Source organism: Takifugu flavidus, chromosome 15 (genome assembly GCF_003711565.1).
Source record: "Takifugu flavidus isolate HTHZ2018 chromosome 15, ASM371156v2, whole genome shotgun sequence".
In the NCBI taxonomy this organism is placed as follows: Eukaryota; Metazoa; Chordata; class Actinopteri; order Tetraodontiformes; family Tetraodontidae; genus Takifugu; species Takifugu flavidus.
In genome coordinates this window covers 7,652,693-7,678,348 of record NC_079534.1, presented here as the reverse complement: position 1 = coordinate 7,678,348, position 25,656 = coordinate 7,652,693, and the positions used below count along the sequence as shown (strand labels likewise).

Below are 25,656 nucleotides of genomic sequence, written 5' to 3'. Positions count from 1 at the left end.
CTGGCTGTTGTACGAAGGGGACGGCAAGAAATAGCAGCGAATGGAAAATGCTTTTTGTAATAGGCAACCTGAATGCCACATCTCTGATATTCATTCCCATATTTGGTTGACATGCAACCTTTATTAATGGACAGACCGCCTAGTGTCAGCCACTGGGCTCATTTATTTCACTTGACAAAGGTTGACGGTCAAAGGTAAGAAAAGGATCCACTCAGCTGAATAACCCTGGTACAGATTTGTGTTTAATGTTTATATCCCAGATTTAATCTAACTTTTACTTGAGTAGTTATGAAGTCGTCATGTTTTGTGACACTTTGTCTCCTGTCCTGAATGTAAACAGCACAGATCCAAGTTTCCTGTTTGTTGACTCACCTCAGGTAAAATTCTGTTTGGTTTGGGTGACTGCTTAATGACTATAACATGGTTTTATTTACAGTTTTATATTAAAGCATCTGGCTTCTGTATAGAGTGAAACCTTTGATCCATGTTGGAGTTAGTCAAAGCACAAATCGGTGATGGGTTGAACTCAGGTGAGGTGGTTCTGAGATGGAGCCGTGAAGAGTAAAGTAGTTTTTGGTCTTGTCTTTTAGACAATAACTTTTCCTTTAGATTTGCAAAAATACTGGGGAACTCAAGGAAAGATAATGTTCCAGTTCTACCACGTGCAATATTTACACAGTGAACATAAAAAGCAGAAGTGGTGCTGAAACATGAGCCGAAAAGTCAGGCTCTCTTACTAAAGTTACCCTGCATGGCTCGTAAATCATTAAAGCACTGAAATGTTTGCATAGATAATCAAGATTGAGGTTTAGCTTAATATTTCAACCTTGCGTTTATGGACAAGCAGATCTAATGAATTCTAAGTCCCTTCACATACCTTTTCTAGCATGAGGATTTTCTGTGGCTGCTGTGATATGTCAACAAGATTTTTATTTTTGTAGGCCAAAACATGGGTGATGCAGCCATGTCAGAGTTTGGAGCTGCAGCTCCATACCTGAGAAAGTCAGATAAGGAACGTCTGGAAGCCCAAACACGTGTTTTTGACATGAAGAAAGAGTGCTTTGTCCCTGATCCAGAAATTGAGTACATCAAGGCATCCATCACAAATCGTGAGGGCGACAAAGTCACTGTCAACACTGCAGCTGGAAAGGTGTGAATATGACCTCATATCTATAAAGTACACTGTTGTGTGCACTTGCACAGGTTTAATCTACGGTATATTAACATTTCTGCAGACAGTGACGGTGAAGGAGTGTGATGTACACCCTCAGAACCCACCAAAGTTCGATAAGATTGAAGACATGGCCATGTTCACCTTCCTCCACGAGCCCGCCGTGCTGTATAACCTCAAAGAGCGTTATGCAGCATGGATGATCTACGTAAGGCTGATGTCTGAATGTCTTATATTCATGAGGCACCAGCACTTGAACCTTTCCCATCTTTCTCTATGGCAGACCTACTCTGGGCTGTTCTGTGTGACTGTCAACCCCTACAAGGGGCTGCCAGTCTACAACCAGGAAGTTGTTGTGGCCTACAGAGGAAAGAAGAGGAGTGAAGCCCCTCCTCATATTTTCTCTATCTCTGACAACGCATACCAGTATATGCTGGCAGGTCAGCGACCTTAACTTCATCTAGTTGCTGTTTCCAGTTGGGATACAATTGTTTTAAAAAACCCTCTTTTGTCTACAGACAGAGAAAACCAGTCAATCCTCATCACGTAAGTCAAATCAACAAATCAGTCTGTGACCGAGTTGTTGGGCGTCTGGGTGAATACAAAGACTTTTACTGTGTCTTCCAATCAGTGGAGAATCTGGTGCTGGAAAGACTGTTAACACCAAGCGAGTCATTCAGTACTTTGCCAGCATCGCTGCTGTTCCGAGTGGGAAGAAAGATGCATCCGCTGAGAAGAAGGTTTGCAATGAAAACATTCATTAAACAAATCTGGATGTATGGCTTTATGGTTTCATTTGTGTGTTTCTGTGACATTTAGGTATCAGCCATAGATGGATCTGGAACTGATATTAATGCTTGATAATATTTATGGATATATTAACAGGCTATGAAAAGATTATTGGAGGAATCTCAAGAGGACATTTTTAATGCAGAACTGAAGTAGCTGGATTTTAAAAGCTGCTTGCTTGTTTATGTTTTATTAGGGTACCCTGGAGGATCAAATCATCCAGGCCAATCCTGCTCTGGAGGCCTTTGGGAACGCCAAAACCATCAGGAATGACAACTCCTCCAGATTTGTGAGCATCTTTATGACCACTGAAAGCTACAGATATAAGACATTAATCATTAGTGATGCAAATATATACAACATTTCATTCTAGGGTAAATTCATCCGAATTCATTTTGACAACAGAGGAAAACTGGCCTCCGCAGACATTGAGACTTGTAAGTTAAAGAAATCACCGGTGTCAGATGAAAACACTGAAACACATGTTTGTAAAGACAGACAAAGGAGTGAGTAAGTGAGTGAGGTTTTTGGAGTTGATACAACAAGCAATCCAGCCAGAAAGAGACATGTAGACACAGTGCAGAACCACAGCACTATTCCCTAAAAAACCTTTTCCTTTGGCAGACCTGCTGGAAAAGTCTCGCGTGACCTTCCAGCTCAAAGCTGAGAGGGACTACCACATTTTCTACCAGATCTTGTCTCAGGCAAAGCCAGAACTTCTGGGTATGTTCATCACATCTCGACCACAATGATTATTGTGCAGTGCTGTCAATTTGGTCAAAAATTATACATTTCAATTTAATCTACTCTTGCAGAAATGTTGCTGATCACCAACAATCCCTACGACTATGCCTTCATCTCCCAAGGAGAGACAACAGTAGCTTCCATCAATGATTCTGAAGAGCTGATGGCTACGGATGTAAGTGCAGTAAACAGATTTAGAGATTTGAAAAATGAATAAAACATACAGCTTTTTAAAAAATGTATCGCACCAGGATGCTTTTGGTGTTCTGGGCTTTACCCAAGAAGAAAAAAACAGTATTTACAAGTTGATTGGTGCCATCATGCACTACGGCAACATGAAGTTCAAGCAGAAGCAGCGAGAGGAGCAGGCAGAGGCCGATGGAACTGAAGGTGAGAGAAGATCTGTTGGTCAGGTTTGAGTGAGGTTCTGGCCTCAGTCGACACAGTCACAACATTCACTTTCCTGTTCCAGATGCTGACAAATCAGCATATCTGATGGGCCTGAACTCTGCAGACCTCATCAAAGGCCTCTGTCACCCAAGGGTCAAAGTTGGAAACGAGTGGGTCACCAAGGGACAAAATGTTGCCCAGGTCTGCCTTCAAAACCGAAATATAAAAATGTTTACATGAAGATACTTTGATGATAATACACGTTTTTATAATTCTTTTATCCCAAGGTGAACTACTCTATTGGTGCACTGTCTAAGTCAGTGTATGAGAAGATGTTCTTGTGGATGGTGGTGAGAATTAACCAGTCCCTGGACACCAAGCAGGCCCGCCAGTACTTCATTGGGGTGCTGGACATCGCTGGATTTGAAATCTTTGATGTGAGTTTTCTGTAGATATATGCTCTAAACTCTGAAATAATTTCTTTAATGAATATGTGATATTATGATTTCTTAGTTATAATTTGGCAAAATTGCTTTGCTCTAATTCTTGATCTTTTTTTAGTTCAACACATTCGAACAGATGTGCATCAACTTCACCAATGAAAAGCTGCAGCAGTTCTTCAACCACCACATGTTTGTGCTGGAGCAGGAAGAGTACAAGAAGGAAGGGATTGAGTGGACTTTCATTGATTTTGGTATGGACCTGCAGGCCTGTATTGACCTGATTGAAAAGGTGAGATGTGTTTACATTTGAGTCAAAGAAAGGAAAAGAGAAGAGAAGTAAAATACCAATGCTGTTCCTTTTCACAGCCCATGGGTATCATGTCCATCCTTGAAGAGGAGTGCATGTTTCCCAAAGCATCTGATGCCACCTTTAAAGCTAAACTCTACGACCACCATCTGGGTAAATCTTCCAACTTCCAGAAGCCCAGGATTATCAAAGGGAGACCAGAGGCCCATTTTGCCCTGATGCACTACGCTGGAACTGTTGATTACAACATCAACAACTGGCTGGTGAAGAACAAGGACCCTCTGAATGAGACGGTGGTTGGACTCTACCAGAAGTCTAATCTCAAACTCTTATCCATCCTCTTTGCTAATTATGCTGGAGCTGACGCAGGTTTGTCTTTTGAAGAGAGTCAAAGACTTTTTCCTTTGCACAACTGCAGAATTAAGAGGCTTTACCTAAAAAAGAATTGTGCTTTTCTACATTTCATCATCGATGGTTGGAATGATGTGAAACCAATGATCCATGTTTTATTTTAATTCAAGAAACTGGTGGAAAAGGCAAAGGTAGCAAAAAGAAAGGTTCATCTTTCCAAACGGTCTCAGCATTACACAGGGTAAGATTATGAAGATGATGATTATTATGATTACAATCACTAATTCTAATGGATCAACTTATTGATTCAGATACATGTTTTGAAGCTTGGTGTCACTGGTTTATCCTTATGGTGTTCTTCCCAAAGATGAAACATGAAGCACTTTTTTTTGCTTTGCACATACAGGAAAACCTGAACAAGCTGATGACCAATCTGAGGTCTACTCACCCTCATTTTGTGCGCTGCATCATCCCCAATGAGACCAAGACTCCTGGGGCCATGGAGCATCCTCTGGTCATGCACCAGCTGCGCTGTAACGGTGTGCTGGAAGGCATCAGGATCTGCAGAAAAGGATTCCCCAACAGGATCCTCTATGGAGACTTCAAACAGAGGTATCATGTCATTAAGATTGAATTATTCTCAATGATGGCCACTGTCAAAATTATTGAAATAATTTCACAAGTGTCCAGCAAGGGAAAGCGTTTTTATTTTCATGAATGTCCAAAAGGTATCGTATCCTGAACCCAAATGCCGTTCCTGAAGGACAGTTCATTGACAACAAAAAGGCTGCAGAAAAGGTCTTAGGGTCTCTGGATATTGACCACAACCAGTATAAACTGGGGCACACAAAGGTCATTATTCCATGAATTAATCGAATGAATTTCACATCTAACATGTTAAAACTGACTAATGAATTTTCTTCCTAAATAAAGGTTTTCTTTAAAGCTGGACTTCTGGGTCTGCTAGAGGAGATGCGAGATGACAGGTTAGCACTAATCATCACGGGCATTCAAGCCCGTTCAAGAGGACTTCTGGCAAGAATTGAATTCCAGAAGATTGTTGAACGCAGGTGACGAATCACTTTGCTGTTCATTTCCATCAAATCATTCAATATCGTTCAGGAAATTAAGATTCTCGAGCAATACGCTTGCTGTATTGGACTTTTTCCATATGTAGGACATAGAAAAACTGAAATATTCTCTAAATGTAAGTCGGCATGGTTCTCATTGAGGCTCTAAAGACAGTGATAACGTGTTTTTTGACAGGGATGCATTGCTGGTGATCCAGTGGAACATCCGTGCCTTCATGGGGGTCAAAAATTGGCCCTGGATGAAGCTGTACTTCAAGATCAAACCTCTGCTGAGATCTGCTGAGGCAGAGAAAGAGATGGCCAACATGAAGGAAGAATTCCTCAAGTTGAAAGAGGCTTTTGCAAAATCTGAAGCTCGTAGAAAAGAACTGGAGGAAAAAACGGTCACTCTTCTCCAAGAGAAAAATGACCTGCAGTTGCAAGTTCAATCTGTATGTTACGTATTACAATTGGAAATCCCTGTATCTGCAATGCTGTAACTCTTCATCTTTATCAATAACATTAGGAGCAGGATAATCTCTGCGATGCTGAAGAAAGATGCGAAGGGCTGATTAAGAGCAAGATCCAACTGGAAGCAAAAATCAAAGAGGTGACAGAACGGCTGGAGGATGAGGAGGAGATGAATTCTGAACTTACTGCCAAAAAGAGGAAATTAGAGGATGAATGCTCTGAGCTGAAGAAAGACATCGACGACTTGGAGCTGACTCTGGCTAAAGTGGAGAAAGAGAAGCATGCCACCGAGAACAAGGTGAGCCAACAGTTGCTTCAAAGCAGCTCCTTCATGTAATGAGGTCTCAGTAACTGAGCTTTTTGTGGTTCACAGGTGAAGAACCTGACCGAGGAGATGGCTGCTTTGGATGAAATCATCGCCAAGTTAACCAAGGAGAAAAAAGCTTTACAGGAAGCTCATCAGCAAACACTGGATGATCTGCAGAGTGAAGAAGACAAAGTCAACACTCTGACCAAGGCCAAAACTAAGCTGGAACAACAAGTCGATGATGTAGGCAATCAATTTTAAATAATGCAAAAATAATTGAGTATTCTAATGATATACTGTAGATGGAATATTAGCAATTGCTGCTAATTGTGGATTATTTACAGCAAACTGTCAGTTAAGCAATGAGAATTGTCCCATCCTTAGATTAAATGAACAAATGGATATTTTACTTTGTTCCACAGTTGGAGGGATCCCTTGAACAAGAGAAGAAAGTGCGAATGGATCTGGAGAGAGCAAAACGCAAGCTTGAGGGAGACCTAAAGTTGACTCAGGAAAGTGTCATGGACCTGGAAAATGACAAGCAGCAGCTGGAAGAGAAGCTAAAAAAGTAATACAAGCAAAACCAGTGGATGTTGATTTAAAACCAACATGGTCACTTTTTCAAACTACACCTTTACTTGTAACAGGAAAGATTTTGAAATCAACCAGCTCAATGGTAAAATAGAAGATGAACAGGCAATGTGCGCTCAGCTCCAGAAAAAATTGAAGGAGTTGCAGGTATAATCTGTGAATGCAATCTGCTATATTCACAATTTACAGTCATGTAATGCAGAAAACCCTTTGCTGTAGGCTCGCATTGAGGAGCTTGAGGAAGAACTGGAAGCAGAGCGAGCTGCTCGAGCCAAGGTGGAGAAGCAGAGAGCAGACTTAGCCAGAGAGCTGGAGGAGATCAGCGAGAGGCTGGAGGAGGCTGGTGGGGCAACAACTGCCCAGATTGAGATGAACAAAAAGAGGGAGGCTGAGTTCCTGAAGCTGCGCAGAGACCTCGAAGAGGCAACTCTGCAGCATGAAGCCACAGCAGCCGCTCTCAGGAAGAAACAAGCTGACAGTGTTGCTGACCTGGGAGAGCAGATCGACAACCTGCAGAGAGTCAAGCAGAAACTGGAGAAGGAGAAGAGTGAGCTCAGACTGGAACTGGATGATGTGGTCTCCAACATGGAACATATTGTCAAATCAAAGGTATAATATATACAAGTAATGTAAAATTTATTACATAAACAAGTTCCAAGCTGTGCACTCTATGAATTAAGTAAGACATCTGTACCTACATTATAATTAGATACCTTGGAAAACACAGGCTCAGTGTCACCATAAGAACACTGAATATGATCTGTTCACAATCAAACAGCAGCATTTTAAATATCACAGTGATTAAGATGTGACTTTCAAAATGATTCTGTAAAAAATATTGCTGTGCAGTATGGAAGGAATTTTACACAGAACACTGACAAGCTGACCGGGAAGTAATCATACAGATACTAAAATCTAAAATTAAATGATAGTATTGATGCCTCTGTATGCAATGAGACAAAGCTCATCCCGAGATTCTTCATCAACTGTGACAGTGACACCAAAGGTATATATTAGAATGAACGTGAAAGTCTGATTCCATACTTTATAAAGTAGGATCAGAGCGTTTTGCCAGCCAAAGTGTCAAAAATTACACAGATGATTCAAATATTTATGCTTCCTTCTGTTTTACAGAATAATTTGGAAAAAATGTGCAGAACTCTTGAAGACCAGATGCAGGAATATAAAGTAAAGTCAGAAGAAGGACAACGTACTATCAATGATGTCACCATTCAGAAAGCAAAGCTTCAAACTGAGAATGGTTGGTGTCTTCATCATTTCTGCATTTGAAGTTCATCAATGACTACAGGACATGCTGGCGCAGTAACAATACTCCCTTATGATTTGTCTTTATTTTGATCATTAGGTGAACTTTCCAGGCAACTTGAGGAAAAAGATTCGCTTGTGTCTCAACTGACTAGAGGAAAACAATCCTACACTCAACAAATTGAAGATATCAAAAGACAACTGGAGGAGGAAATTAAGGTAGCAAATAAGCAGACGAACAAGATCATTCATGTGGATCAAGTATTGGTACTTGAGAGGCATTTACCGTGGTTATAATTTGATTTCAGGCCAAGAGTGCTCTTGCCCATGCAGTGCAGTCTGCCCGCCATGACTGCGACCTGCTGAGGGAGCAGTACGAGGAGGAGCAGGAGGCCAAGGCTGAGCTGCAGCGGAGCATGTCCAAGGCCAACTCTGAGGTGGCTCAGTGGAGAACCAAGTATGAAACTGATGCTATCCAGAGAACCGAGGAACTGGAGGAGGCAAAGTAAGATCATCTCTTATTCAAGACACGATTAATTACTAACATGTCATTTAAAGTCAAACCCTGCAACATTGGATTAGGGCAATTAAATAAAAATAAATCAAACAAAGCCAAAAATACAAATTCTCCCCCCCCCCCCCCCCCCCCCCCCCCCCCCCCCCCCATGCTGTGGAGAATCTACATCCTCAGGATGATAAAGAGTTACTAATGTATTTGCGTATATGCTTTGTAATGGTTCCAATGTAAATAATCATTTTGTAGCTGCAAGGACCTTTAGTAATTAACTCAGAATCCCCATAACAGGATAATCAGTACCTCTATAATGCAGGAAGAAGCTGGCACAGCGTCTGCAGGAGGCTGAGGAGGCTGTTGAAGCAGTGAATGCTAAGTGTTCCTCTCTGGAGAAGACCAAACACAGGCTGCAGAACGAGATTGAAGATCTGATGGTGGATGTGGAGAGGTCTAATGCTGCTGCTGCTGCTCTGGACAAGAAGCAAAGGAATTTTGACAAGGTAACATTTAAAATTCACATGTGAACATGCGACTGAACATAAATGGTGTGTTTATGCTATGTTCTGCTCTTGGTCAAGTGGCTAACAAATGAAATGTCAGATTTTAGCAGAATGGAAACAGAAGTATGAAGAGTCGCAGAGTGAGCTTGAAAGCTCTCAGAAAGAAGCCAGGTCTTTGAGCACTGAGCTCTTTAAACTAAAGAACTCGTATGAAGAATCTTTAGAAAATCTAGAGACTATGAAGAGAGAGAACAAAAATTTGCAGGGTAAGGATTTTCCCAGTTTAAATATAGCTTTACTGCCTGAAGTGGTGATAACAGTTACGTTTTGTTTCTCAGAGGAATTGTCTGATCTCACTGAGCAAATCGGTGAGGGGGCAAAGAGTATCCACGAGCTGGAGAAGATCCGAAAACAGCTGGAGCAGGAAAAGTCAGAGTTACAGACATCTCTAGAGGAAGCAGAGGTAATCTGGAATGTCTGATGCTGGGCAAAAGTTTTTGGTTTAAATGTTGTTTTTTTTGTTTGTATCTAATCAAATATGTGCTTCCCACTGTCTTTATTTTCTTGATAAAAAGGCTTCACTGGAGCATGAGGAAGGAAAAATTCTCAGAATCCAGCTGGAATTCAACCAGATTAAAGCTGATATTGAACGCAAGCTGGCTGAAAAAGACGAGGAGATGGAACAAGCAAAGAGAAACCAACAGCGAATTGTAGATTCTCTTCAGAGCTCTCTCGAGTCTGAGACCCGCAGCAGGAACGAGGCCCTCCGTCTGAAGAAAAAGATGGAGGGAGATCTGAATGAGATGGAGATTCAGCTGAGCCAGGCCAACAGGCAGGCAGCTGAGGCCCAGAAACAGCTCAAATCTGTCCATTCACATCTGAAGGTTTGCATTTTACAGGGATTTTGCTATTTGCTTCACAATCTGACTGGACAAATGACATCGCACTTTGCAGGATTCTCAGCTGCAGCTTGATGAGTCTCTGAGAGTAAATGACGAGATAAAGGAGAACATCGCTATTGTAGAGAGACGCAACAACCTGCTTCAGGCTGAAGTGGAGGAACTGAGGGCCTCTCTGGAGCAAACGGAGAGGAGTCGTAAACTTGCTGAGCAAGAGCTGCTGGATGTCAGTGAGAGGGTGCAGCTGCTGCACTCACAGGTAACAGAGAGGAGCCACCAAATGGCTCTTTTCTCTCTCTCACTTCACTTCTGACATTATAGAATAATTCAAATTTGTGTTTGACAGAACACTAGTTTACTGAACCACAAGAAGAAACTGGAAGTCGATACTTCCCAGCTTCAGACTGAAGTGGAGGAAGCAGTTCAGGAATGCAGAAATGCTGAGGAAAAGGCCAAGAAGGCCATTACTGATGCGGCCATGATGGCAGAGGAACTGAAGAAAGAGCAGGACACCAGCGCTCACCTGGAACGCATGAAGAAGAACATGGAGCAAACTATCAAAGACCTGCAGCACCGTCTGGATGAAGCTGAGCAGATTGCCATGAAAGGAGGCAAGAAGCAGATTCAGAAGATGGAGGCCAGGGTGAGAACTAAGATAATACATATATCAGGGATCAGATTTTACTGCTGTCCTCCATCATGAAACATGCATTATAAATCGCAATTTTCATAATTCTCCTCAAAAGATCAGGGAACTGGAAATCGAATTAGAGGCTGAACAAAGGAGATCCAGTGAATCTGTGAAAGGAATTAGAAAGTATGAGAGAAGAATCAAAGAGTTGACCTACCAGGCAAGTTTCTTTCCATTGTGATCATTAAATCTGATTATTTAATCTATGTTTCTGTTTTAAATGTACAATACTGTTCTTTGCAGACAGAGGAGGATCGTAAAAATCTTTCACGTCTGCAAGATCTGGCTGACAAGCTGCAGCTAAAGGTCAAATCCTACAAAAAAGCTACTGAGGAGGCGGTAAGTAATACATTGTCCCAGTTTAATGAACTTTAAAATATTACATTTTTATTCAGGGTAATATTTTACAATTGTCACATTATCTCAATCAATTAATGTTGAGACAGATGCTCCAGTCCCAACATCAATGTCATTCAGTTTTTAGAAGTCAGTCAGTCAGTCAGTCAGTCAGTCAGTCAGTCAGTCAGTCAGTCAGTCAGTCAGTCAGTCAGTCAGTTGGGATGATCAATCAAATAGCAGACAATAAAAAGCATCATCAAAAGCAACATCTTAAACTCGGTTAAAAAGCCAAAGAGAATGAAATGAGAGGCTTTTAAAAACAGGAAGTGAGTCAGCCTGCAGGATGTGAAGAGGAAGAATGGTTCCGTCTCATCTTCCTCTTAGATTTAGGGACCTCCATCAATGAGTGATGTTCTGCCTTGAGTGATCGAGTGGAAAGATGGAGCAGGTGAGACAGTTAGAAAGGGGCAAGACCATGAAGACATTTGAAAACAAAGAGGAAGCCAATGACGTGACAGTTTTGTGCGCTGGTTTTCTGGTACCAATTAAAAGCTCTGCAGCTGAATCTAGGACCAGCCAGGAAAGTGTTACACCCAAACTTGTTTCCCTCTACTTCAAATATGATATAAAGAAAAATATATGTACCCATATATTTAAAAATGTAAAACAATTTAAAAATTTGAAAGTCAAATCTAATATATATACGGTAAGTAAAAATAACTAATGTTGTTCTACAGGAGGAACAAGCCAACAGTAATCTCACAAAGTTCCGAAAGATTCAACATGAGCTTGATGAGGCTGAGGAGAGAGCTGACATTGCTGAGTCTCAGGTGAACAAGCTTCGTGCCAAGAGCCGCGACGTGGGGTCAAAGGTCAGTCACTGCACAAACTAGAATCACCAACCAATGAATATGGCTCAAACCAGGGCAAATTTTCAGCAGCCAGTAGGCTGCAGAGTGTGGCTGTCTGCTCCTCTAACGTTAGCTTAGCCCATCAATGATAACTCTGATAAATAAGTGATTACAGCTGACACAAACACATTCCATTATGCTCAGTACTTTTTTTTTGTTTATTTCAGAAAGGATTTGAAGGCGAATGAAGCACGAGGATGAAAAATCTGTTTCTGAGGCATTTGGAAAGTGTCTCCCTAAGCATGTCAGTTGTTCAGTAGAATAAAAAGAATCTGCATATCAAACCTCAGGCTCTGTTTTTGCACTCGCAGCACCACAAGAATACAGGTGAATAACTTCTCCAGAAACTAAGAACACATAAATGATATTGAATATCTTTCACTTAATCTTCTAGCCACAAAGCAGCACCGTTTGTACTATTAGTTATATCATTCATTTACCTGGATCTGGAAAAGACAACTTTGTTATTTAAGTGTTGCAGTTAATGGTCAGTTGAGTGAATTAGAGGGTGTCCTCACTTATTCCTCACAAGGATTTATTTTAAAAAGAAATTAACAGTGTTTTAAATAGTTTTTTCCCCCTGTCTCATTTGTTTAGTAATATTACTCAGTATTGGTAAAATGGGTAAACAACCACATCTCCAAATGTTAAAAATAAACCCAGGCTTTTCATATGGTGTACTATTTTTTTCCCCAATGAAAACTGTATGTATGACAAAAAGAAATTCTATTTGACATTGCCTGAAAACTGTGCACTTGTGGAATGTTCTACACGTGCAGGATATTGTATTACCTGCAAAGGGCAATTTATTTCCACATAGAAGCTCAAATAAATTAGCATGCAATTGTTTTTGCTGAACAGGTTCTTTCACAGAAGCATTTTGAGGAAAAATAGCCATGAAAGACTGCTATAGATGCAATCTAACAAAAATCACAGGTGGCACGTGAGAGAAGGTTTGGATAGTTTGCTACAAAGATGCATTTTTGGCAAGTCTTCAGTTACTTAATAAAATTAGTGTCCTTTAACAATATTTATGTCATTACAGAGTGAAAAATAGACCAAAAACCAATACCCTGAACAATACAGGCCGGACCCTTGAGACCAGATCCTATAAATGAGTTTTTTTGGTGGAAGGCCTTGTGTCTTCTACAGGATCCTAGCTTTGAAACTCTTCATGAAGATGAAATCTTTACACATAAAATGCAATCACTCTTGACTACCACTTAGTAATACTCATTATTGAAGCAATGACCACATTTTTTGATACCGATCAGCTTCTCCACGGTAAATACTGTATGGCTGTTATTACGCAGTACTGGCATAGAACTATATGAACTATATGAACAATATGAAGCAAATCAAGATCATGCAGTCCGTACCTTTTTGCCCTGTTTAGTTTGGTCCTGGTCAACAGCAAGAGCCTTGAGCCAAGAGTCTCCTGGTTCTGGCAGCAAAGACAACTGGCTTCAGAGGAGACTGAGACCAAAGCTCAACACCTCCTCAAGTGACCTTCAGTAAATAACAAGGAGCCTAACAATAGCACCCTCATCTGAACATACAGTTGGATCAAATGTCAGACTTAAGAGAGACAAGGCGCCTCACATACACACATCCCTTGCATGTACGTGTGTGTATAGATGTCCGTACTCAAGGACAGCTGGGAACAGGACCTCTGACAGACCTGATTTCCAAGCTAAAGCTTAAAGCTCAGGAAAGGAATTTCAGACAAACTAGTCCCTTAAAGTACACACTGTATGGGGTATAAAGTAAAGAAGGTCCTCTACAGTCATATAATATATAATATCAACATTCTTACCATGGCTATTTGGCTCATCTATAATATTACAATTAAAGATTTGGAAAACAGCAACTATTATTTTCTCTCTCCTGGACTAGTAAAATGACCATGGAGTAAAACAGGCTAGGTGAGGAAATGAGAAGTAAATAACCCTAAAGAAGATTATCACAATTTCCACCATTTAGTTATTTAACATTTATCATTTTGAAAGAGAAAAAGAGGAATCGGTTAATTGTAATAGTTCTCAGTGCAAAGTTGGAAAGTAGCCACGAATGAGAGCAACGACTCACACGAGAGGAGGCAGCCAACAGGCCTCCAACTGAAAGACTGAGTGACTTTCAGAATGTGATTCTTTCAAAAAAGTTTTCATTTGGACTCAACAATATGTTAATCTATTGCTGGTGTTCTCATTTTCAATATAAATACAGTTATTTTTTCATGTTATTTTACTCTTTTCACATTGCTGTTTTGCAATGCTCAATTAATACCGCATGATCAACCGGACTGCATTGCTATAAACACACAGTGAAGACAAAGCATCAGTATCAATATCAATATCAATATCAATCTTTATTTATATGGCACTTTTCATACGCTAGGTAGCACAAAGTGCCTCACAAAGGATAAAAACAGCAAAGAGAACAAGAGAATCAAGAAAAGGACACACACACACACATGCATACAACACACTTACACACACACCCACACACACAAACAAGCTTAGACAAGCTGAGACATGGCTGGGCACCGAGACCTGAGGCGAAGGAGACGCCACCTTTGGAGGCCCACCAGGCCGAGGGAGGCATTAAGGTATTAAGTTTGTGCTATGGTCTTCAAAGTGGGCCGCCTTGGTGCATTTGGGGACCTCGGGAAATGAGAAAGAAAATGCAAAAGTAACATTTTCCCAATCTGACCACGTAATGGGAGCTCAGGCTTGATCATGTCATTTTCATGTGGAAAAGATGCGAATGACTGATGTATCAAAACTGTAATGTGATGTTGTCCATATGTCCATTTTGGGAACACTACACATTCAAAAAAGGGGAGAGTGGGCGCATAGAAATATCCAGTTGAATAGTGCTGGCTGTCCCAATTCAGTCAACGCCCAGAGCAGGCTCAGCCATCTGTGCTGCAGCATCTCTCTCAGGAGAATTGCTTTCTTTAGCTTAAACAACCTAAAATTCAGGTCCAGCAGGTCACTTGTGCTTTCCCTTTTAGCCGAAGAAATTTAGACTTTTTAAGAGACCCTCCTCTGCGCTGCTCTCTGTGAGATTGTCTGAGCAGTGACTGGTCTTAAATGTTTGCATAAGAAGTTCGGCTGGTTTCTGATCTGTTTTCTTCTTGAGCTTTTCACATCCTTTGCATTTAATGCCTCTTTATTTGCCAAGTTGTTCTGTTATTCATGTGTCTTGTGTCACCTTCTTTGTTGTATCTTCATCCTTGGCTAGTCTTGACCTTCTGCACCTACGCTGGTTTTTCATGGTTTTGCCGCACATCATTGTTAGGCTAAACTTCGCTCTCCTCCACAATTAGAGCATCTCATTTTTCCATATTCATGGGTTTCCACACACCTTGCACACATTTGCCTTCCTAACAAACAGCTGCCAAATGCACAAATCTCTGACAGTTATTCCATCTAATTGGCCTGGGATATAATCCATATTGCATATGTATCCAAGGAAAACCTTGGTGGGAGTCTTTTCTCATCAAAGAACTGACAGACTGGCAGATGAAAATCCATTTTGATTCATTTTCAGGTGTTTAAAATGACTCGCTCTTGCATTTGTTCGTGTGATGTGTTGACTGGGATTCCTGGGATTATGTCCCTGATCCCTTTCCTGTCATTAACGGTTGAGCACTGCAGCTTTTTACCAGCTTTCCTTCATTCTTATTGCTCTTCTGTGTTTCCCTCCATCCTTACATTTAATCACTAATGATCCTCCTTCCTAAGTCCTAGCCTCTCTCCTGCTCCCTTCTGAAGAATTATTGCCTCTTTTTGCATTTATTTTTCTGAAAGCTATTCCAGTCTTCTCGCTCCTTCTACCTTCTTCCACTCCTCCAAACATGCTTCCTGAATTGTAACTTCCTTCTGGCATCTCTCATAGACTCACCACCTTGCAGAAAGAAGAAAAGGAGGAAGGCTAATGTAGTGGCCTGGTTAGTGAGTGCAGTCTGAGAAGTAACCAGAACATTTATCAGATAATATAAAGGTTGAAGAGGAATTGGAAAGCCCAGGGCTGCATATCTGAACATGGTGGCTACATAAATATGCTTTTATTCTATCAAATATTCACCACTGCAGCCCCCACCCCAAAATTCATAAACGACTGCAAAAATGCTGCACCCAAATCTTCCAGATACAGGATCAGCTGTGCCTCATTGGCACCCCGACATGTATGGAATTATGAATAAAGGAAACAGATGGGACACATTTCTCTTCATTTTATTACATGATTAATATTCACGTCACTGGTTAACAATTAATCACAATGAACATCTCTTTCATACCAAATACTGAGAATTGGGGGGATCTCTATCTACCTGGACAGATGCCTCTAAGAAGCAGCAGCCTGTTGGTTGTCTTCATGCACTCGCTAGGTTGTGTCCTAAAGAAAACCGCACAGAGCTGAAAAGTAGTTTCTTCTGTCGTTCTCCCTCCTAATTCCCTTTAACGCAACATTGGGCGTCAATAGTTGCCGTTGAATAAAGCGTCTGGTACATCCAACATTACCGATGTAGTTCTGCTAGAAAAGGTGTTCTGCCCTTTTCCCACCTGCATCGTACCTTTCCCATTGTACCTCTTCATTTCACCACTGATCTTCTCACCCTTTTTGTTTTATTATACCGGGTAAATGTTGGACCTACTCTAATGCTGGCCGGGGTGCTCCAAAGATTTGAGCATTACGCAATAATTTAATGGTAAATACGCAAAAAACAGAAGTACGCTCTACAGTGGGAAAATGGCTGTTTTAAAGCAGAACAACAGTGTGCAGGCGCTGGGTTTTGGAAATGGGACCTTATAAATACGACAACACACATTTCATATGAAGAGCAGCGATAATTTGATTAGTATTAAAGTCCCCCCCCTAAATTTTAGTTTTGGTTGTGCGACGTGGTAAAGCTACTTTTCAGTGCTGTGATACTGACGAGCCTCTGTGGGAGGGGGGCCCTCCCCTTGATTCTATTCCAGGCCATCAGCTGTCTTCAGAATGACAGCGGGTTCAACATTCATGGGTAGATGTGTCCGATAGGACCACTGGCTGCTGTGTTTCCATTCCTGTCAAACACTCAGACACTGCGAGACTTAAGCCATCAGCCCGGTGTTCACACATAAAGGTTCCACACACAAGTACAGAACATCACTTTAGCATGTGTCCACAGACAGGAGAGCTAAGCAGTGTGTGTCAGCTTTATTAAACCTTAAGCATCCAAGATTGATCTTATTTCCATGGTCGGATCTTTTCCCATGAGTCCACGTTGACTTCCTGCAGCACTCCTGTGGAGCGGACACACACGGCCTCGCTTTCCTGCCCTGTCAGACTGAGTCCAGTAAAGATTCCATATATCATCTTCCAACACAGAACAGAGACAAACCACACACGGATTCATAATCTTGCATTTTAAAAACATGTTGGACATTCTTGAATCTTCAGCAGCCCTTTTCTAGAGGAAAAAAGGCAAACGCTGAATCAGGAAAGAGTCACCTTCTCCTGCCTTTTCCAGTCTTGTTGTAATACCAGTAAACCTTCACACACATAGGTTTATGAATGGGAATGTCCACCCTCAACACCCTGTTAACATCGCTTTTTTTGTGTGATTTTTAGTTATTTAACATACTTCTGGAGTGATAAAAACATGGTGCCAAATATACTACTATATACACGGGCAGTGTCAGATACAAGGAGGATAATGGTACTGAGGTGGCAGCTACAACAGCAGTGAAAAGACATCAGAGTGAATCTGGTTATCATCATCGGCTAAAACTACAATCCTAGAACATCATATCAGAAGCATCCATAAATGGTGACGGGTCAGCTTTTTTCCCTTGTCTAGTTTTATATGGTCCTTCTTTAGCAAACAGGTTGTAGGATGACTAATACGGACGTAAAGATTATTTATAAATGCCGGATGAGTGTTTAATTAAAGACAAATATGATCACCTTCTCAACTGCAGTAAACAGGTTTATTTACTGCCAATAACAGGTCCATATGTGAGGTTTTGAATATGGTACCAAACATCTGTTGTGAAGGTGATTTTAGCAGTTTGATGCTGTTCAAATAAATGTCTCTGAAAAGTCCTTGTGGAATATTTGGCTAGATTTAGAGAAATTATGCTAAAGAGATGAAATAATGATGCAATGCCAAATAATTCTCCTAAAATTTAAATATAGTAATTTGCTTTAAGCAGAAAGTTCAGTCAGATGTCAATAACCACTGAATGTCGACAGGAACATGAGGTCAGACTGGAGAGGTAAATATGAAACTGTCACAGCCTGCAGGATGACGACAATATCCACTAAAATACTCGAGACAAAATGGCAATAGTGCATCATCCAACAAACATCACACCATCCATCAGAACATTGTCTTCCACTGAGCTCGGAATGCACATTTAGACCCTTTTTTTCCATTTTATGTCCAAAATAGACCAGCAGTAAAGGTGCTTTCACGTCTTTGTCCTTCCATTCTAGAAACAAGGACGCCTGTTCATATATGATCTACATACACGTCTATTATCAGGATTTCATTTTAGGCAACTCATGGGAACGATTTCCAGTGCAAAACTAAACAGGCTTATACAGGACATCGATATTCTTTATTGTCGACCGTTTGATCACCTCTTTCAGACTCGCCACTACATAAACAGTAACACTGTTTTGTTTCCAAATGCACACACACACACACACACACACACAGTACACAGTTGATAATGTGTTAGCAAGATACAGAATAGCAACTGTTATATCACCTCAGTGCATCAATACAGGAATCCTACTGTATTTAAAGTGCACAGGACATGTGAATTTGAGGGGTTCTGTACAATTACAATAAGTGACAGTATTCCTGACTCCTACTATCGTTCACCCATTAAAGCTGCTGTTCACAAGAACAATATATCAATTTACCAAAGCAGGGGGCGGGGGTGCTCAAGCTATTTTGTTAAGACTCAGAGCCAGACTATCAGTGTTCAGGACGCAAAGCAGTGCGCTCTACAGGATGGATGCAGTAGTAACACTTCACACATCTGACAAATACAGCAGTACCACATGAACCTGTTATGAGTTTATTATAGACCCACCAGCCTTATATGCACAATGCATAGAAATACTGAGTAATGATGGGATGACTTTATTACCACGGCTCATTTTACTCACAATAAAGTCTAAATCAAATCTGTCAAGGTCCATCACAGTGTTCTTTCCATAGAAAGTGATTTTCCTCAATAATGCTATTGTACCCTTCCGTTGTCTGACTCTGATAAAGAAAAAAAAAGTTACCTTTGACACAACCAACTTTTTTAAATTTATCATTACATTACATAAAACAATAAAGGTGCTAATTAAGGTTCCGCCTTCACAGCCAAAGTCATCCAGAAATGTTCCTCCAGAACTCAGTCAATGTTTCAGTGAACATCTCTGCTGATGCTTCTACAGTGAAAATGAACTTGGGAATGAGGATGGAATGTGTAAATGTGGTTGAATGCTACAATGTTGCCCTGAAATCATTCAGAAAAGTCTACAGAACAACTTAAACAATCATTTTCGTTCTTCGGTTGCAAAGAGCTTAAAAGTGAGAAGAGTTCAGTGACGAAGTATGGCTCTGCTCAATCAGCAGCGCGTGTGCAGCTAACAGCTAGCATTCCCGGCTAACCGTTTGGTGTGTTAAAGATGGAGAATGGACAAGAAGGTTGCAGGCTGGGCTTAATGGGTTAGTTGTTATCATTGTCTATTGTCAAACAATAAAAAAATCTGTTTGATTGCAGTTATTATGTTGTGTTGATTTTGCTCTCTTATCTGTGCTAAGTTCTCCAGGTGGATGTGCTTTCATCTGCAAACCTGTGCTTATGTGTGAGTGTGGACGCCGTCCGCCGGTCTTTGAAATCTGTCAGGCTACTCGTGGTAGTTGCCTAAATGAAGAAGCAGCACTTCTGAAAATCCTTCTGTCATTTATGGTTCTGCAAAAAGCTCCTATGTGACAAACAGAAGGGTTTGAGGCTTGGTCACCTCAACACTGCTGTATGAGCCAGGAGTGCTCTTCACCTACAGACAGGATTTCAATGTTGAGGACTTGTCATGGCCTGAAACTGCACTGCTGCCTTGTTAAAGATATGTGTTGCCACTTAGTCCTAATTAGAGCCATAGACAGAGTCTGTTACAGGGCCGATAAAACATATACTATCAAAAATAGACCTCATACATAAGTATTTCTTATATACTCTCAGACTTGTCATGCTTCTGTGGTAAAGATTTAACAACTGCACAAGAGATAACAGAGTTGAATCATGAGCTAAAGTTCATTCAAATTTGGTTGGATTAAAACTTCACGTTGTCGCCGTAAATAATCGCATACGCATTTGAACGGACGTCACCTTTTCAAAAGTGTCCTAAAATGTACCTTCCTCCAGGTGGCACTGTTGCACAAACACAGGGTCCACATAATGCTGACCGCTGCACCAACTCAGCCTCGTGGGTTTGTAGTCCTCTGCTGGACGTCTGTGTCCCTCTTTTGGCAGAAAGAGTATTTACACAACCAGCTCTGAAACCATGAGTTCGTGAGACAAACGACTATCTCACGCCAACCGACTGAATCAGCCATCAACCATTGCAGGTGCAGCTGGCAGGCCTTTGAACATGGCGGCTAACTAGTGAAATAAGTTATTTTGCTACATTAGGATACACAGATAATTCACGAGCAAATCTTTCAAACTGCTGTAGACAGTTGGGTCAAGCAAGGTTGGACAGAGCTAACTGGCCACACTGGATCATATAGAACAACAAAGTTAACTCAACACCAATAATTAGCATCAAAACTTGCCAACTTCAGCGTGATCGTAGTTTCCCTTCATGTCAAACGCAATTTTAAAGTGAAGTCTGCCTTCAGCAGTGGTACTTCCACTCACATCAGCTACATCAAAACCAAGAACTACAAACTATTTAGTGGTGACATGGAAGCTAAGGTGCAGCAGCTAACGGCTCAGATTCTCTTGTAAGAATAACACACAAGAATAATCTAGTTTAGTCCCGTTTTCATTCTCGACGTGCTCTATCTGTCTTCTGCTTGTCTTGCTCTGCAACAATAGTACGATAGAGACTCACAGCAACTGTACAAACTGTAAATAATGATGGGGCAGAGTGATGCGAAGACCGCCTAGGATGACATAAGATGCAGTGAAACAATTGCTGTTTGGTATAGGGGATGTAATGTGTTGTTTAGCTAGTCATGTCATTAACCTGGACACAGTCTGGGATGGGAATTACACAGGCAGAGATGAGATAAGAGCATGGGATACACCACTTAGCTAAAGAGGCTGGTTCTTTGAGCTGTGGGAACATGTTAAAATAGTGGAGGAATTGCCAGTACCTAGTGTACATCTAGACAGCTCTGACTACTGATTTATTGCATTGAGGTTGTTTCATTTGCCAGTGAAACCCTCTAAATCAGGAATGAAAAAGGGGATATGTTTAGCTTGAAAGCTGGTGGAAGCTCACACAGCAAGTGCTCTTTTTCTGTGGTAGGAGTGGCCAAACACCGACCCAGTAGCACGATCAGGTCAACAGTCAGGGTTGGTGGCAGAAAGCTGGCAGAGAGACCACAGATGAAGGAGGAACACTGAGGCTAACGGTCAGTTCTGTGCTGCAGTGGGCGAGATGGAGGATGGGGCCGAGAAGAGAGTGACTGCGCCGGGGTGGGTCAGTTGGTTGGTTTGCAGGTTGATGAGTGCCGAGTGCATCCCACCAAAATCGACACATCATTGGGACTCAATCTGTGAAGAGAAAAGCAGGGACAATTCAGGCCAAAGCTAAAGAGATTCAGCCCCACAAACACACCCTCCAGACCAGTCCCTCACATGTACATGATATTGGGCAGAGAATGGAAACTGCACTACCTTAAAAGATAAAAACAATCTCAAGGAGAATGAGGAGTGTGCAGACAGAGAGGCACTGGTGGTTCTGTGGCCTTAACCAACTACCATTAACTAATAATAGAATCGTGAAAACTACCAAGACAAATACATAATGGAATCCATGAAAGGAAGACAAGAGGACCACAGAGGGACCCTTAGGACAAGGCCGTCAGTGAGCAATGGCTAATGTTAGCAAATGTTACAACAGATTTGCATGTTTTCATGATAATGAACTGTTTCTGAGTAATATCCTCATTAGAGCCATTATCCTGTCTGTTAGTATTTGGAATAAATACAATAATGAGGTCCTAGGAAAGTTTTAGATGAACAGTCCTTCAGGAAAATTGTTATTGAACTCCTACATGACAGCATGTAGTTAAACTTAGTTATTTACAATGATTATGCTAACAATTTCAAGGTTTATAATAAAATAACATCAGGAAACAAACTCAGTTTTAATGAGGCCTTAAACATGATAAATATGCATATTTTACATTTGTCTAATCTATGTGCTATGAATTATAAAACAGCTCTGATTCTACCTCCACAAGCAGGAAACTCATCCATCACTTGGACGGATGCTGTTTGGCGCAGCAGTGGCCTGTTAAAAGCTGCAGGGATGCATCATCTTCATTTGGACCTCCCCGCAAAGAATCTAGTTTTTGCGAAAGTCACGGCCGACATATTCGAGGTGAAGGTGCAAATTACATTATGTAAAAGTTTCACGTTTCCTCCTCGAGAAAACCCAGCCCCTCTGAGATTATGTGAATTTGCACGTCCTCACTTCCGTTGACGTTTGAAGCAAATGCAAAACAAAACAGAGCAACCTAGCCCTGTCATGGATACCCATCCCATCAAAAGCGGATCTGTGCTATGCTAACGTTGCTAAGATGGCTGAGCTAACTCCAACTGCTCAGTGAGTAACTTTATATTAATATCTGCTCACGTACTCGCCCACGTCCCTCTCCCAACTCCATCTTGGTTATTGGCTGGAACATGGTTTGTTATGTTTTGGTGCACCGCCTGTCCCTCTAGTCTAGAGGATGTTTGTTACATTTATGACCCCCATGTTGTCCCTAGAGACTGGGCTTTGTCACAGTGTGTTAAGCGGCAGGCAGCTAGCGGTTCAAGGGAAAACGCCAACGATTGGAGACCAAAATGAAATAGCACAAAACCATGCTAGAGCGCATACTGCACCTTTAAGCTTGTGCTTGGGTTTAATGAGGAGCAGTTTGTCAGTTGACATAGAGCACAGGAAGAATTATAGGCTGAAGAAGGCCAGAGAGGTATCAGGGGCAAGGCCATGAAAAGTACATAAAAGATTTTTAAAATGTATGGGTAGCCAAGTAAGGGAAGCTAGCGTGTTCCTGCTTGTGTTTGCCAGTTCATTGCTCCATTTTAGACCATATGGACCCAGGCAAGTGACTCATTAACACCCATAACGAGAGTTACAGTAGTCCCGCCAGGTGATAACAAACGGCATCATCATCCGTCTTATTTTCATTAATTTTAAGTAAGCAACAGGTATCCAGTCCTTTATTCTTCCAGCACCAGCTTCATGAGGTGTGTGTCTCCTTTTCAGAGGCGCATATATCAGCATGTCATCTGCATAGCAGGGAAAGGCAACACCCTGCTTCCTAAGTATGGAGCCCAGGGAAAGCAGATTCATAGCAAATTAAAGAGATCCTAAAACTGAGGCCTGTGGGACTCCACACAAGTTGGTTGAGGAAGACTCATGGTCACTATGGCAGGCATTAATAATAATATTTATTTTGTGGTCCACTGTATCAAAGACTGCAGCTAAGTGTGAAGATAATAATAACACAAAGTCTCCAGAGTCAGTGGAGAGCAGGACATCATTTGAAACTCTTAGAAGAGATTGGAATACTTTAAAAATGTCTTTCAGGAGAAAATGATTCATTGACTGTAGACAACCTTCTCAAGGATTTTGGAAATTAAAGGGCTCCAGGAGGCTGTGAGATCCAGACTAGGGATTTTTATAAATGGCTGCACCATCCATGAAAGAAAGCTGCTATCAGTTGTTGCAGTGACAGACGGGCCTATGGTAGCAATAATCTTAAAAATCAAGGCGCATGACAAAGTCATGTCCAGTGGACAAAGTTACAGGCTCAAAGCTGTCAAAGACATCGGAGACAACCAACACCGAGGGGTCAAGCACAGGAGACATGGTTAGCCTCTGCAGCTTTGTTGGTTGAGGTTGTCCAACTGTTAATAAGGGTCCAACACTATAGTGCAAATACACCCAGCAAGAAGCCAAGACATAAAGAAGAACCTGCTAAAGCTGCGATGAGTGTCAACATGGCATCATGGGTGTGTCTGTTTTTGCTATTTTTAAATTGGGAGCCTTTATTACACAGGTCACACCAACAGCTATAACAACAGTAACTAACAGTGTTCCTGTCAGCTGTAGTGGTTAATGTACTTGCATGATCTCTGCCTATTCTTTAGTCTACCTGTCCTCCCCCCTCTCCTCTCTCTCTACCCAGCCGGCCATCAGCAGGAGGGTCCCCCTACATGAGCCTGGTCCTGCTCAAGGTTTCATCCTGTTAAAGAGCAGTTTTTTCTTTGCTACTGTTGCTTGTTGGGGGTCAGGCCCTGGGATTCTGTAAAGGACCTAGAGACAATTTTGATTGTAACAGACGCTATATTGATTGATTTGATTGACATCTCTTCTGGTGTTTGTTTTAATAATGTGCACCTTGACGGAACCGAGGTTTACATTTAAGCGTTTACTCAGTCTTCACTCACTTGTCTGGGTGATGCGTTTGTCTATGCTAACAGACTCCTTCAGTCCGTCTCCTCCAAAAGGAGTTGCCATCATCTCCTTCACACCGTTCTCCTTGCCAACACTTTCTGGTCCTGTTGTCGGGGCATTTCCAGGGGATGAAGGTGACTTTTCTTCTACTTTCGCTTCCTGCAGACAGACAGATGGACACCCAAACCTGTGCTATTACTCCATCTAGTGGTATTCAGCAGTAAGAGCACAGTGACTCAGCAAACCCAGCAACTTCTGCTCAGGGTGACGTCAGTCTGACCTTGTGCCCGTTTGTCTGTCCATTGCCTGGTCCCACATTGTCCATGGATCCAACTTTAGATTTTGCTTTAATGTTCATCTTATGACTCTCAATCTTCATCTCACCTCCGCCTGAGGAAGACAGGGCAGTGCAAATAACGGGAGGGGAGCAAGGGAGGGTTAGATAATGACCTACCTGGTTTATGTTTGATGTTGTCCTTGGAGCCACATTTGGATGTCACCTTGCTCACATCGACCTTTTTATTCAGAATCTGCACCTGCAGAGGAAAAACATCATCCAGACATGACATCCAACCCCGGACACTGGCTGTAATTCCCTAAAAGGTGAGTATAGCTACCTGTTCGTACACGTCAATCGTAACAAAACTGAGTAGGGCATTTTAAAGCTTTTAGGATCAAAACCTTAAATGGCACAGGACCATTAGGCACATAACACTTTCCACAAGTGCAACAAATCATCAATCAAATATGCAGAAGAAATGTCAGAATTCCATATTTTATCAGTCGTTTATCAGCGCTTGACTGTGCAATGATGTTGCTGCTGCATGTCCGTGTCAGCATCAGAACAAGCTCTTTTTGACAGGTGAATGCATTTGTTTCCACTATGAAGCAGATTTTTGATTCAAGTTTTGTGGTTTCATTTTTGCCTGGTGTGGAAATGTGATCTTTGTAGACGGGAGGAAAAGGAAAAAAACTTGCATAACATTAGCAAAGCAGCGACACAGATTGCTCCAGACTGGGGAGCGTCATTAGCTCTGACGCTACTTACATTGCCACCTCCAGGGACATGTTTGATATTGTCCTTGGAGCCACAGCGAGACGTGACATGGCTGAAGTCCAGCTTTTTGTGGAGAATCTGAACCTAAAGGCATGCAGGTAGACAAACAGACAAGCAGTGAACTGAGGAGATAGAGGAGAAAGGAA

At 41.6% G+C, this 25,656-nt stretch overlaps 2 protein-coding genes across 13 annotated transcripts in view; one reads left to right on the top strand and one right to left on the bottom strand.

Annotated features, from left to right (window-relative positions):
• The first annotated feature begins 83 nt into the window (after positions 1-83).
• On the top strand, positions 84-12,038 carry LOC130539249 (myosin-7-like). Of its 2 annotated transcripts, none has more exons than XM_057057458.1 (39): positions 84-194; positions 341-377; positions 942-1,150; positions 1,236-1,379; positions 1,455-1,611; positions 1,690-1,717; positions 1,803-1,911; positions 2,157-2,249; positions 2,334-2,397; positions 2,585-2,683; positions 2,776-2,879; positions 2,956-3,094; positions 3,177-3,295; positions 3,382-3,531; positions 3,656-3,826; positions 3,904-4,213; positions 4,366-4,436; positions 4,602-4,807; positions 4,924-5,047; positions 5,129-5,265; positions 5,462-5,717; positions 5,792-6,034; positions 6,110-6,286; positions 6,466-6,611; positions 6,691-6,781; positions 6,854-7,243; positions 7,769-7,895; positions 8,001-8,119; positions 8,209-8,405; positions 8,731-8,914; positions 9,015-9,180; positions 9,253-9,377; positions 9,490-9,798; positions 9,869-10,072; positions 10,160-10,456; positions 10,560-10,668; positions 10,752-10,843; positions 11,581-11,715; positions 11,922-12,038. In XM_057057458.1, exons 3-39 carry the CDS (start codon positions 950-952, stop codon positions 11,940-11,942), a joined length of 5,814 nt encoding a protein of 1,937 aa, XP_056913438.1. In that variant the 5' UTR covers positions 84-194; positions 341-377; positions 942-949; the 3' UTR covers positions 11,943-12,038. The 2 variants fall into 2 exon arrangements, with proteins under 2 accessions (XP_056913438.1, XP_056913437.1); XM_057057457.1 differs by having other exon boundaries at positions 85-194; positions 10,560-10,664; positions 10,748-10,843.
• A 3,941-nt stretch (positions 12,039-15,979) lies between these two features.
• Positions 15,980-25,656, bottom strand: part of LOC130539250 (microtubule-associated protein 4-like) — a 52,815-nt gene continuing 43,138 nt past the window's right edge. For 10 of the 11 annotated variants that reach the window (XM_057057459.1, XM_057057460.1, XM_057057463.1 and 7 more), the window contains 5 exons: positions 25,502-25,594; positions 24,908-24,989; positions 24,734-24,843; positions 24,447-24,612; positions 15,980-21,536 (listed from right to left, as the gene is read on the bottom strand). In XM_057057459.1, the coding sequence (XP_056913439.1) occupies positions 21,532-21,536; positions 24,447-24,612; positions 24,734-24,843; positions 24,908-24,989; positions 25,502-25,594 (456 nt within the window). In that variant the 3' untranslated portion in view covers positions 15,980-21,531. The remainder of the gene's footprint in view (positions 21,537-24,446; positions 24,613-24,733; positions 24,844-24,907; positions 24,990-25,501; positions 25,595-25,656) is intronic. The other variant, XM_057057462.1, reaches the window with a different exon arrangement.

Excerpts from the sequence above, each read along its gene's own strand:
- LOC130539249 (XM_057057458.1), top strand. The coding sequence starts at position 950 with ATGGGTGATGCAGCCATGTCAGAGTTTGGAGCTGCAGCTCCATACCTG. Across the intron at positions 2,684-2,775 it reads GGCAAAGCCAGAACTTCTGG|AAATGTTGCTGATCACCAAC; the intron begins GTATGTTCATCA and ends CTACTCTTGCAG. Across the intron at positions 5,718-5,791 it reads TGCAGTTGCAAGTTCAATCT|GAGCAGGATAATCTCTGCGA; the intron begins GTATGTTACGTA and ends CAATAACATTAG.